At 34.0% G+C, this 14272-nt stretch overlaps 1 protein-coding gene across 1 annotated transcript; it reads right to left on the bottom strand.

Moving 5' to 3' along the window:
* Window positions 1-1703: 1703 nt before the first annotated feature.
* tmem135 (transmembrane protein 135) lies at window positions 1704-13315 on the bottom strand. The gene is made up of 15 exons (XM_073830052.1): window positions 13130-13315; window positions 10779-10906; window positions 10330-10422; window positions 9466-9499; window positions 9190-9255; window positions 7961-8007; window positions 7683-7724; window positions 7365-7532; window positions 5733-5802; window positions 5328-5495; window positions 5104-5167; window positions 4945-5021; window positions 3252-3350; window positions 2888-2955; window positions 1704-2799 (listed from the first exon to the last, which is right to left on the bottom strand). Exons 1-15 carry the CDS (start codon window positions 13268-13270, stop codon window positions 2667-2669), a joined length of 1398 nt encoding a protein of 465 aa, XP_073686153.1. The 5' UTR covers window positions 13271-13315; the 3' UTR covers window positions 1704-2666.
* Between the last annotated feature and the right edge of the window lie 957 nt (window positions 13316-14272).

Raw genomic sequence — 14272 nt, 5'->3', positions numbered from 1 at the left:
CAGTCTTAAAAGCATCTCACATTTAATTCTAATCCTTCTCCATCATCAGAACGGAGCTGGAAATGTTATTTATTTCAGTCAAGAGCTTAATTTTATTCTATAGGCTACCTAACTCATAAGCATGACGTCAGCAGTGTCAAGGTCACGGGTTCGCTTCCAAAACACATACAGATAAAAAAAAAAGTGCACTTTAAATGCACTGTAAGTTTCACTTTTGGATGAAAGTCTGGCAAACGAATAAATGTACTTTGGAGGTCAAGTATCTTTTTTGGGCTTGTTCTGAGTTTTCACTTCTCTGCCAAATCGAATGAATCATTGTTCACTCCCTTGTACGCAGGCATGAGCAGATCCTCTCTCAGGACTAGACACGAGTCTGTATCACACTGGATCTCTCAGAGGGACGGACACTGGACAGAAAGGTAAAGTCTGAGAAACATTTTTCACAAAGGCTTCTCTGTAGACAAAGACAATGAGAAAGTGAGAGGACACGACAAAGCCATTTGTAACTATTTCGCGGGACAGTTTGTGCTGCGTCAGAATCATGTGAACTGAATACGAAGGGCAACAATGAGCAAAACGGTTTGTTTTCGGTTGATAGTTACAGAATATAGTCCTCTAAAGCCATTCATTAAGATGAAGATGACATTTCAAATAAAAAAAATAGTATCTTTGTTTATATGCACCCAAAAACACCTAAGTACTAAGTATGCACGCAGGACACAGATGCAGGTGTACTACAAGAAATAAAGATTATGATATTTTAAGCTAGTTTAAATAGAAATAAGCACCTTATTAATGTTTGTAAACAATTAAGAACATGGATTGAAATATTGAATGACCTGCGATTTAAACGCAGTATAACATCGCCCTCATGTGGACGATTACATGTACTTTTGCAATATCTAAACGTCCAAGTCCAAAAATGTGACCCTGGAGTCCTGGACCACAAAATCAGTCTTAAGTAGCACAGATTTATTTGTAGCAATAGCCAAAAATGTATACACTTTTATGCCAAAAATCATTAGGATGTTAAGTAAGTTATTTCCTACTGTAAATATATAAAACCTTAATTTTTGATTAGTAATATGCATTGCTAAGAACTTCATTTGAACAACTTTAAAAATGATTTTCAAAGTATGTTTGATTCACAACCTAATATTGCCCTATCCTAACAAACCATACATCAACGGAAAGCTCTTTTTTCAGCTTTCAGATAATGTATCTCAATTTAAAAAAAAAATGACGCTTATGACTGGTTTTGTGGTCCAGGGTCACAAATATCAATTCATTCCAAACCACAATTTAGGAACATGTATTAGCTATATAAATAATACAAATACTAAAAGTATGTGGTCCTGGGTCACATAAAACCAGTCGGAAGTAGCACGGGTATATTTGTATCAATAAAAAAAATAATCATTAGGCTATTAAGTAAATATCATGTGTCACCATAAATATATCAAAACTTAATTTTTGATTTGTAATATGCATTGCTAAGAACTTCATTTGGACAACTTTAGCGGTGATTTTCTCAATATTTCGATTTTTTTGCACCCTCAGTAAAGCTTATTTATTCAGCTTTCAGATGATGTATAAATGTCAGGTTTAAAAGAAATGTACCCTTATGACTGGTTTTGTGGTCCAAGGTCACATATTTGATTGTCGTAATACGAGATGTAATCAAATAAAACACTTGTAGAACCTTATTTCGTCAATTTTTTAATATAAAGTGTTTGCTTTTATACAAACATTGAAGACATAAGGCTTTCTTTTTCTTTTTACATAAATTACATTTCAAATACACTGCAATACTTCGATTATACAGTCAGATTTTATTCTATATGTTATTGCTAATTAAAAAAAAACCTCTCCTACTGAGTAAAGGTGAAAGTCCATTAAGATGAGTTTTAATCTGCTTTTCTGCGTCTATTAAATCTGCAATAAAAGGTGGGCAATAAATGTTAAGGTCTGTACTAATAACTTTCCATAAAATCCTGTACTTATGAGAAGGTCTCAATATATCCTTATCTGAACTAAAACGCAGAGCACACTAAAGACAAAGAAGAGACCATACACAACCCTGATGTCAGTAAGATCTTTTTACATGGCTTAACCCGCATATCCTGACTATGGCAGACAGATTACTGATTTGATCGTTTTTGGTAGGATTTGAAATGACCATGACCAAAAATAATCCAGCATCACCTTCCGAGGTGGTCTCGGCACTTTCCTACCTGAAAACATTGGACTAAAACAATTTTAAAACATTTTATACTCTCAAAGCCGATTAGTTAATGAAATGCAGAGGTCGCAGGTCAGATCCCGAGCAGTCCAGGAATTGCTGAGTTAGCGTGAACAAATTCCTGCTCTGTCACTCTGTCCTTGAAAATCCAATATCCTATGAACTTCAAATCATCTTCAGACAAACCGATGCTGATATTGTGCACACATAGAGGTCACATCTTGCCTGCGGTGATTACATTGCAAAATGTTTCAGATCCACATCAACGTAAACATATAACTGCCTTCACACTTTCACTTCACATTTAATGACATACAACGCCAGGGCGAGAGAATGTAAGAGAGATATTGTGCGCAAGAGCTTTCCGTGCCTTTGTGTCATTGTTGGTCTATGGGAAGACGTCTTGCAGATACCCACGGGCCTATCAGCCCAGCTGCACGTCCATGTCCAGGGGACACATCACATATCTGGGGTCAAGTTTAGGTGTGAAGTCGGCAAAATGTTTGGAAGCCTCGGTCCCGAAAACATCAAGCACTTTTCTGTTCATCAGAGCAAACCTGGACAGAGAAATGAATAGCTTGATTTGTTAAAGAGCTCATATGCATATTGAGATTTTAATTAATTATATTTTCCACTAATACACACCTGCCCTTTGTCAAGCGCAGTAGAAACTTCCAGTACGATGGTCTCAGATTTTGCACTTCCATAACCGCCTGATCACATATTAAACAAAATTATTTAAAAATAACTCACATTAACTACGAACATGTTTCTACTATGTTAATGTCTTAATTTTGCATAGCAAATCTACTTGTGCTGCCTTTCGTTAAATTAAAAAGACACTTGGCGTGATTCTTATTCAGTTCATGACTGAGTCATCAATAAGTCACAGTGGCACAAACGGCTTCTGCATTTTAATGTGGCTTGTATTTTCCCTTAGTGTAAAAGTGTCCTTGGATATGCAGAAGGGGCTTTTAGTGAGGTAAATTTTAAAAACATTTAAACTTACCGCTTGAAAACAGATGGCAGTGGAGATGGCATAGATCACTGTGTCAGCCTCAGGGAAGTATGGAAACTTGCCTGCCTCGATCCCTTTGAAATACAAGGTCTAGAAAGACAGTAAACAGATTATTAGTAGACTATATGTACACCAAGGTAGGCAGTGTCTTCGCAAAATATTGGATGAGAAAAATAAAAAATAAAACAACCCAATATTACAAAATATAACATTAAAAAGTGTATATAATCACAAATGTTTCTAAAGAAACATTGTTCAAACAGTAACACCAGCAGGTAAAATTACAATTCTAAGATTACGAGATTAAAGTTGTAATATCTCAAGAATAAGGTCGAAATAATATTACGATAATAAAGTCAAAATTATGAAAATAAAGTCAAAATATTACAAGAATAAAGTTTAAATATAATGAAAATAAAGTCAAACCATTAAAAGAAAAAAAGTCTAAATATTTAGAGAATAAAGTCAAAACATTTCCAGAATAAAGTTGAAATATTTTGAGAAAGTCTTACAAGAATAAAGTCAAATATGAGAATAAAGTCGAAATATTATGGAAAAAAAGTCGAAACATTTCAAGAATAAAGTCTAAATATTTTGAGAATAAAGTCAAAATATTATGAGAATAAGTTAAAATATAATGAAAATAAAGTCAAACCATTTAAAGAATAAAGTCTAAATGTTTAGAAAATAAAATTGAAATATGAGAATAAAGTCAAAATATTTCAAGAATAAGTCAGAATATTATGAGAATAAAGTCGAAATATGAGAATAAAATCTAAATATTTCAAGAATAAAGTCAAAATGATGACAATAAAGTCAAATTGTTTTGAGAATAAAGTCAAAATTACGAGAACAGTAGAAATATTTCAAGAATGAAGTCAAAATATTTCTAAACTAAGGTAAAAATTACAAGAATGAAGTCAAAATATTTTAAAGTCAAAATATTATGAGAAGTTAATCCATTTCAAGAATAAAGTCTAAATATTATGAAAATAAAGTCAAAATGTTTTGAGAAGTTTAAATATTACGAGAATAAAATCGAAATATTTCAACAATAAGGTTAAACTATTTTGACCAAGTCAAAATTATGAAAATAAAGTCATTTTGAGAATAAAGTCAAAATTATGAAAAAATTAATTTGTAGCAATTACGAGATTACAGTAATAATATTTTGAGAGTATATTCCTATTGCGGATGCAAATGGCCTGGATTGAGTGCACAAATTTATAATTTATCATGATAAAAATGGCAGAATTCGAAAGCTGAGCTGTGCTATATTAAAAGCAACAAACCACAAAATTATTGCGATTACTGGGTGGCTGGTGCACTACAAATAATGAATGAAAGACGTTGAATATTATTACCAATCATTTACTGTATTATACCTTAAATAAAACAGCTTGTCTTCATTCGCGAAATATTTTGATTCAAACATTTCAAATCTTTGTGTCTGTGACTAATATTTACAGAGTTTTGATGACTGATGAGCCGAATGTTATATATTTATGGTGCTTATTGTCAGTTTTGCATCTTTGCAGGTCTAGCTTGAAGAAAAATCACAGATTTGACATTTTGGATGAACTCTTTAAATTTAGTCTATTCAAAATTCTCTGAGGCACCAGAGAAATCACTGAGAAGCAAGCCCTACTCATGTGATATCTCTAAAAAGCCAGAGATTTCTTACCTCCACCAGTTTGGAGAAGAGGTACATGGAGATAGTGGTGCTCTTGTAAAAGAACATTGAGGTGCCAGCAAGAAAACCTGAAAAAATAAATGGAGAAAACAGTGAGCTGAGAACCTCTAGTGGCTGTGCAAAGGGAAAGGGGTTCAAAACATTCTTTACCTGCTATAAGAGCATGGAGTTCGTCGTCCAGGTTACGCATCCATCTCAGTAAACAGCTTGTGCCCTTTTATAAAATAGAAGTGAGATGGAGAGAAAGAAATTTCACATCTGAAAAAAACATAACTGAGGAAGGTGGAAAAAAAAGTAAAAACCACTAAAAGCTACAGAGAAACTTGCTATCTTATAAGAAAAACCAACACTGGATCTCAGTGGAAATAAAGTACCTTGTATATACTAACAAAAGATCCCAAGAAAGCTCCTAGCTGGAAGTTCTCTTTGTTGTAGAGCAGCCAGAGCAGTCGAGAGGGTTTCGTGAAGGCCTGTCTGAATGCTGATGGAACCTTCAAACAGCATTGAATGAGGTAACCCACGCTGAACATCCGGATGAAACCCTTCAAAAACACAAAGCCATCAAATAAAGCATCTCAGAAGCTGCTCTCCAGCAACTTTCACATCAGCTGTCAGTTAGTGAGCAAAGGGCAAGGCTATATCGACAGAGCCTTTAACCCAAATAAACGCAACACGTTTATGCATTCACATTTCGTCTCTCTCCCATGCAAACACCAACGCTCAGAGCAAACAGATGAGTGGTTTGAAAGACAGCAGGTTAGGAGGTCTCAGACTCTTACTTTAACACAGTAGGAGATGCAGTTGTCTTGATAGTGTTTGCAACATCTATGCCTGGGTCCATGTTTGCATCTGAAGGGGACAACATACACACAATGAATGACAAATGCAAAATATGTTATGAGGCAGGGGAACATTCATGCATGAAAATGAAGTTGAATAAGGAACAAGCAGGACCGGAAATTAACTCCCAAGTGTCAAGTACAAGTCAAACACCATTTTTACCCACTATTTTTGTATATACACTACCAGTCAAAAGTTTTTGAACAGTAAGTTTTTTTAATGTTTTTAAAGAAGTCTCTTCTACTCACTAAGATTGCATTAGAAATTAATTAATAGAAATGAATACTTTTATTTAGCAAGGATGCTTTAAATTGATCAAAAATGATGATAAAAAACATTTATAATGTTACAAAAGAATTCTATTTCAGATACTTGTTTTTTGTACTTTCTATTCATCAAAGAAACCTGAAAACAATCATACTCGGCTGTTTTAAACAATGTTTTTTAAGCTGCAAATCAGAATATTAGAATTATTTCTGAAGGATCATGTGACTGGAGTAATGATGCAAAAAATTCAGCTTTGAAACCACAGGAATAAATTACATTTTAAAATATATTCAAATAGATTTGTTATTTTAAATAGCACAAATATTTCAAAATTTTTACAGTTTTTGCTGTACTTTGGATCAAATAAATGTAAAAAAAACCATGAAAAATCTTACTGTTAATTTTGACTGGTAGTGTTCATTTGGGTTTTTATTTTTTAAAAGAAATATGTTTATTCAGAAATTACACATTAAATTGATTACATTGAAATTAAAGTGACAGTACAGACATTTCTAATATAACAAATTATTTCTATTTTGAATAATTGCTGTTCTTTTGAACACTCTATTCATCAAAAATATTAAGCAGCAGACTGGTTCTTAAAATGAACCTCCGGGTATTAAGACTTGTATGGCTTAATATAACATTAATAATGTCTCTGACTGAATATGTAGTAGAAAACCCATGAAAGATTTACGTTACTTAAAAAAAAAAAAAATCCACATTGTTTTATACATATTTTATGTCTATTAAAAAAAATAACTATAAGCTTCTCACATATGCTATTTGATTTTTTGGCGGCATTAGATAAAATCACATTTGTCAAATATGTGACCCTGGACCACAAAATCAATCATAATGGTCAATTTTTTTGAAATTGAGATTTATACATAATTTCAAAGCTAAATAAATAAGTTTTTCTATTGATGTATGGTTTAAGATAGGACAATATTTGGTCGAGATAGAACCATTTAAAAATCTAGAATTTGAGGGTGCAAAAAACAAAAAAATCTAAATATTTAGAAATATCACTTTTAAAGTAGTCCAAATGAAGGTCAATGGTTATTACTCATCAAAAATTAAGTTTTGATATATTTGTGGTAGGAAAATTACAAAATATCTTCACATAACTTTTTTTTTTGACAAAAGAAAAATTTATAATTTTGACCCATACAATGTATTTTTGGCTATAGCTACATATATGCCTGTGTGACTTATTTGTTACCCTGAACCACAAAACCAGTCATATGTCTTATTTTATATGTTTGAAATGTATGTCTTCTAGGTATATTTCTCTCACTCACATAGAGTCTAAGAGTTTGCGGGTAAATGCTTTGATGCAGCTCCCTCTAGAGGCAGGCGTTTGCTCCGGTCTCTCATCCGATGGCTGTGCATCTCTCTCCAAACCCTGTCCATACGTGTGCTCCGCCAGACAAGAGTGTGTTGGGATCTCCTCCTTGCCAACTATAAATCTGCCGCAGCCAGACACATAATCTCCTTTAACAGTCGGACACGAGTTGCTTATGCTCTTAACAGGGTGTTTTCTAGGCCTTAGGATTAATGGCAAATCCTTGAGAATTTAAGAACTATGTAAAATCATGTAAATCGATATAAAAACTTACTTTAAGGCAGAGAATGCGAAGCCATTCAGTCCATCTTTACACCTGAAGGTAAAACCAGAAATTAGAAAGTTAAAAGGGTTAATGTTTGTAATTGAACAACTGGGTTTGTATTTTTTCTTAAGAGTGTGCCTTTTCCATCTCAATACTGCTCCTGGAGGACCTCAGCACATCTTGGAGGAACCTCTACTAATGAGAACTTGATGTGTTGAAGAAATGAGATAACCAGAGCTGGTGCGCTACAGGACCAGGATTGAGAGTTAGTAACCTGACCAACTGACCTGAAGAAAAACATGTAGAGAGATGCAGTCAAGCAGAAGAGGAGAATCTGAAAAAAAAAAAAAAAATGTATTTAGTGAAACATCACATGAAACTTTACGATCAGGTCAAGGTTTGTTCAAAGCAATAAAGCTTTTGCAAGTATGTAAAGTGGTATTGCATTGTTAACACTATGCATGATGCAACAAAGTCCAGATACACTAATGTTAGTTTGAAAGCTCTTTGTTATGCTCAAAAAGTCTGCATTAACAATTGAAGTCAAGTTTACATACACCTTGCAGAATCTGCAAAATGTTGATTATTTTACCAATATAATAGGGATTATACAAAATGCATATTATTTTTTATTTAGTACTGACCTGAATAAGACGTTTCACATTAAAGACGTTTACATATAGTTCACAAGAGAAAATAATAGTTGAATTTATAAAAATAAATGCTGTTTTTTTGTTTAGTGATTTTGTTCATGAGTCCCTTGTTTGTCCTGAACAGTCAAACTGTCAGGTCCCAAAAATTCTTTGATTTTTCAGCATTTTTGTGTATTTGAATCCTTTCCAACAATGACTGTGTGATTCTGAGATCCATCTTTTCAAACTGAGGACAACTGAGGGACTCAAATGCAACTATTACAGAAGGTTCAAACGCTCACTGATGCTCCAGTAGCAAAACTATGCATTAAGAAATAGGGGGTAAAAACTTTTGAACAAAATGAAGGTGTACATTTTTCTTATTTCAACTAAAACATTTTTTTTCCCATTTAGTACTGCTACAGAAGGTACTTAAATTTTCCCAAAAGATGATATAAGTGATATATAACCTTATATACAACTTCAAAAAGTTTTCACCCCCAGCTCTTAATGCATTGTGTTTTTTTCTGAAGCATCAGTGAGCGTTTGAACCCTCTGTAACCTAGCTGCAAATGAGTCCCTCAGTGTGAAAAGATGGTTCTCATACATTGTTGGAAAGGGTTCAAATACACAAATGTTGAAAAACCAAAGAAAGTGAAAATATCTGTTGAAACTCTGCTTAATATTTTGAAACTTTTTTGATGAATAGAAAATTCAAAAGAACAGCATTTAATTTTAAATAGAACTCTTTTTAACATTATAAATGTCTTTACTGTTACTTGTGATTAGCATAATGCCTCCTTTGCTGAATAAAAGTATCTATTTCTTTCCAAAAATTCATACTAAACCCAAACTTTTGAACGCTAGTGTGAACTGCAACATACCTCTCCATGTTTCATAGGCGTAACAAGACCTCTTGTGACAGCCATCCGGAAAATCGTCTCTGTTGCCTGGAAATGACACGGAGCACTTAAGATCAAAATCAGTCGAGGTTTCCTTGAAACAGACAGTTTTGATCACAGCTTTCCAGAAAAAGTAACATAAGTGACAGATAACAGATGTGATGTTGACTACTGCCAGGAAATGGTCATGCAACTATGAAAGAACTGTCAAGACATAACGCAGCAGAACTGAAAAGAAGCAATGCTGAATCGTCTTACCAGGTTCGCCATGTAAATGGTTAGGAGTCCTCTCCTGAATGAGAACACAGAAGAGAAGATCTCTTTATAAATGACGAACTGAGGTTGTTCATCAAGAATGATAACTATAACAAAGTTATTAATTACTCTAATTCTAGTGAATAGTTAAAGGGATAGTTCACCCCAAAATAAAAATTACTTTCCCTCATGTTGTTCCAAGCCTGTAAAACCTTTGTTTATCTTCAGAATACAAATTAAGACATTTTTAATGAAATCTGACAGCTTTTGGACCCTCTAGGAACACAACTGCCCTATTCAAGCCCCAGAAAGGTAGTAAGAACATTGGTAAATAGTCCATGTGACTTCAGTGGTTCAACCTTAATTTTATTAAGTTGCAAGAATACTTTTTGTCCTCAAAAAAAAAAAAAAGAAGATTTTTGACTTCATTCAAAAATCTCTTCTGGACTATTTTAGCAATGTCATTAGTACCTTTCTGGGTCTTGAACGTGTCAGTTGCATTGCCGTCAACGCAGGGTCAGAAAGCTTTCGGATTTCATCAAAAATATATTCATTCGCATTTTGAAGATAAACTAATGTCTTACGGGTTTGGAACGACATGAGGGTGAGTAATTAATTTACAGTGAACTATCCTTTTAAAGTGGCAGATGGGAATAACATAATAACAAAACGTAACCTTCTGCCAGTGTGGAGGTTAATATAGTTATCATCACAATTATCATTCTTGGTGTGAATGTGCCTTTACTATTTTCCATTAATTTCCATATGCAATTTCTGTAAACATTTGGTTTAAATTTTGGATAATTTGCATAAAATTTGTATAACAGAAAGCCCAAGGGAAATCTGTGAGGAAATGTCAGGGCTAACCTGCTTTTCCGCTCTATCAGTATGGCGATGTATGAGGCCGGCAGTGCCGCCCCAAAACCGGCTGACCAGGAGTAGAAACGTCCCAACAGCTTCCTGAATAACAGGAAAAAGAAAGGAATCAATGGAAATGACAGCTAGTCATTTATAATCATAATCTAATGGATGTGCTTTCAACTGAAGACAATATCATGGTTGAATATTTAGTGTCATTTAGAAGGAATTCAAATAATTCACAAATTACGTAAGTGGACCAGTCATGCGAAATACCAGTCATAAATCTCATAATTGCATAATTTATTTGATGTATCAAAGGTCTTAATCCTATTGGGACAGATACGTGCGCAGACTTTAAACAGCAGATAACAACAGGGATTCAAAGGTTGCTTGTGTTCACGTGGGACAGCAATGGTTTTCAAGAATTGCTGGAAGAACAATTGTGTTAAGATTACCGAAGAATGCAGAAAAAGGCAATGTAGAGGCCTCCATTTGCAGTTAGGAAAGACGTGGATTGCAGGATCTCGGGAAGCAGCCTTTTTTTGTAGTAATCCTTTTTCCTCCTCCTTAAAATTGCCGCAATCTGGAACAGAGGAAGTTCAATTGCATGTTAGGAAAATTTTCAAGATTATTCAAGGAAATCTATATCTGACTTTACTTATTGAAAAGCTCTCGGTGGCTGTAACTCATGAAACACATTGTTTTGTTTTTTTTAAAGGTAACATGTTAGCGCTCTGTGGTTTGTCAGCCAAATACCACCGACCTACTGTCTACTGATAAAATGAGCCATGGTTTCTGCGAAACCGAATCGAATGCCAACTCTGCAATCTTACAGTTCACGTGTTACACAACTGTGAACTGCAGTTTTGCAAGGGAAGCTAATGACACATCCAATGTTGACACAACAATGATCCTTCTGTTCAGATCTATAAAGGCTGACAGACAGTTACAGTAAGTAGACAAGTAAATACAAAATACTGTTATAAATTTACTAAAGTGGCATTTAGTCAGCAACTTGAGGTAAAATGGAATAGTGGTTGAAACTAAGGGCTTATAACCAGAAGGTTGCTTAAAAGCAGTGCACTTAAATTTAGTTATTTTGAACAGAACTGGTAAAAAAAAAATGTATTTTGTAATGCTTCTGCTATAAAAAAAAAAAAAAAAAAAAAACGTTTCACCAATGTTCAGTCAAAAGTTTAGTTAAAATCAAATGATACTAATCTTAGTTCAGTTCTAGATAGACTACCAGTCAAAAAGTTTTTTGGACAGTAAGATTTGATGTTTGATAATGTCTCTTCTGCTCACCAAGCCTGCATTTATTTGATCCAAAGTACAGCAAAACTAAAATAGTGAAATATGTTTACTATTTAAAATAACTGTTTTCTATCTGAATATATTTTTAAACGCAATTAATTCCTGTGATTTCACAACTTTATTATTAGCATCATTACTCCAGTCACATGATCTTTCAGAAATCATTCTAATATTCTGATTTGCTGCTCAAAAAAAAAACACTTATGTTGAAAACATCCGAGTAGATTTTTTTCAGGTTTCTTTGATGAATAGAAAGTTCAAAAGAACAGCATTTATCTGAAATAGAAATCTTTTGTAACATTATAAATGTCCTAATCATCACTTTTGATCAATTTAAAGCATCCTTGCTAAATAAAAGTATTACCTTCTATAATTTCTCCCCCCACCCAAAACAAACAAACAAACAAAAAAACACTATACTGACTCAAAGCTTTTGAATGGTATAGTGTATAATGTTACAAAAGCTTTATAATAATAATAATAATAAAAATGTTCCTTAAACAGCAAATCAGCATAATAGAATAATTTCTGAAGGATTGACACTGAAGAAAATTTAGCTTTGACTACAGGAATAAATTATATTTTAAAATATATTAAAATAGAAAACAGTTCTTTTAAAAAGTAAACATATTTCAACATTTTTACTTTAGATTTTTCAGATTTTTTTTTTTTACTGTGTACTGTGTATCAAATAAATGCAAGCAGATTAGACTTAAAAAAAAAACATTTAAAACCTTACTGTTCAAAAACGTTTGGCTGGTAGTGTATATCAATACAGACAACAGTATTAAAATAGTTCAGACTGACATTAACAGTTCATTCAGAAATTCAGAAACATTGCTAATGACCAGTTTAATGAGGCCAAATCATTCAGACCGACTCGTGAACGAATGGTTTAAACCAGTTCATTGAAAAAAAACAAACAAACAAAAAAAAAAAAAACAGATTTATTCACGACTCCGACATAATTACCAGCAGGTTTTAATGTGAGCCAATAGAAATCCTGGTCAAATAAACCATCTTAACCTTAATCTGCTACCAAACAAGCTTTGGTGAAGAATAAACAGTTTCGGTTTAATGAGAATGACTCTGCATATCTAATAGACAAACTAGGCAGTTTATCATCAAATTAAGTGCGACATGTTTTTCAATTCACAACACTGTTAAAAAGAACGAAAAAAAAGCAAACGTGTTTAAGTTTTGCACAAAGTTCCGCAGAGGGTCATTTGACAGTTTTATCATTGTCATCCAACAGCTCTCTCAGTCGCTTATCTGAGCGTGTCATCAGTCTAACGACATTTTTCTACTTTGAATGCTAGTAAATGTAAAACATGACGAGTTGAGAATCACGTTTGTGTGTTTATTTCTAAATAACTTTTTAAAACTTGTTACGGGCCCTCGTATCGTCCTGCAGGACTGGTGATGTAGCTGCCAGGCTAACTGCGCCCTTGCCCAGGGTAATTAACGGAGAGATCCGCGCTGAAACACTCACCAGATACAGAGGAGCATATATCTTGAAGGAGACCTCCAGAGCGCCGGCTGTCACCTGCAGGGTGGAGGTCGTACATGAGGGACTCCAGGTATGTCCTATCTCATAGCAGCTATGCGGTATAGACTTGCTAAGAGCAGCCATGTTTAGCAGCGCACCGCGGGAACGCGCGTCCACTGTTTCTTGCAAGAGCGCCGCTCCCGATAGACGCGCGCTCCCGGGGAGGGCAGATAATGGATATTAGGAGGATTACTAACTAGGTACAATAACTTCCACAGTAAATATATTAATTTATAGATTATATAGTCATTAATAATTCTGTTAACAACAGCAGAGGGCGATGCTGTAAAGTACACGTCCTCTTTCATTTAGAATATTACTTAAAACACAAAAAAGGACAACACTGAATGGGGGCTAGAGATGAAATACCGACGCAATGTAGTGGTTTTCCAAAATTACTAGCCACTCAACATTTTCTCTGGCCACAATTTTGTTTTGGGGAAATTGCAATTTTACATTTGTATGCCTATTTGAAGGCAATTTTCCCTAACCGTAAATGCATCATCTATCATTTCAAATTTTTATAACTTCACTTAATTTAATAAGACATTATGTTTGTTACCAGTCAAATGAAATAAGTGTTAACCACTGCATAAAAAAAGAGAAGCAGCTGAAGTGGCATTTAGATACATTTACACGTTAATGAAGCTAAAATGTAGCATGAATGCCAGTGCAAGGTTATTTTAGTTAAAACAGCCTATACATGCGTTTTAGTCTTATGCCTTGTCTGTGAAACTGGGGTATAGTATAGACCTTTTTCCTGAGTAAACGATGAGCGCCGCCATTACGAATTCTAACGTCAGATTGAATGCTTTTCTGTTCCGGTTTCCATAGGAACCCATTCAAATAGCGTCCATCTGTTTTTAATGTAGCTACCTTCCGCTGCTTCGTGTCATCTACACACTCATTAAAGTGAAGCACTGACAAATGACGGTCATTGCGACATTGCCAAGTGATGGCGCTATGGAGCCATGTGCTTTTTAAAAACATTTTAATAGGTTTAACATTAGTTTATTAGCTCGGAATATACCCTAATTTGACTAGAAACAATGCAGACCGGAAATGCAAAGCATTCTTTCAGTTAAG

Source organism: Garra rufa, chromosome 23, assembly GCF_049309525.1.
Source record: "Garra rufa chromosome 23, GarRuf1.0, whole genome shotgun sequence".
Classification (NCBI taxonomy): Eukaryota; Metazoa; Chordata; class Actinopteri; order Cypriniformes; family Cyprinidae; genus Garra; species Garra rufa.
Note: the sequence above shows the minus strand (reverse complement) of the source record. Positions and strands in the feature narration are given on the sequence as shown.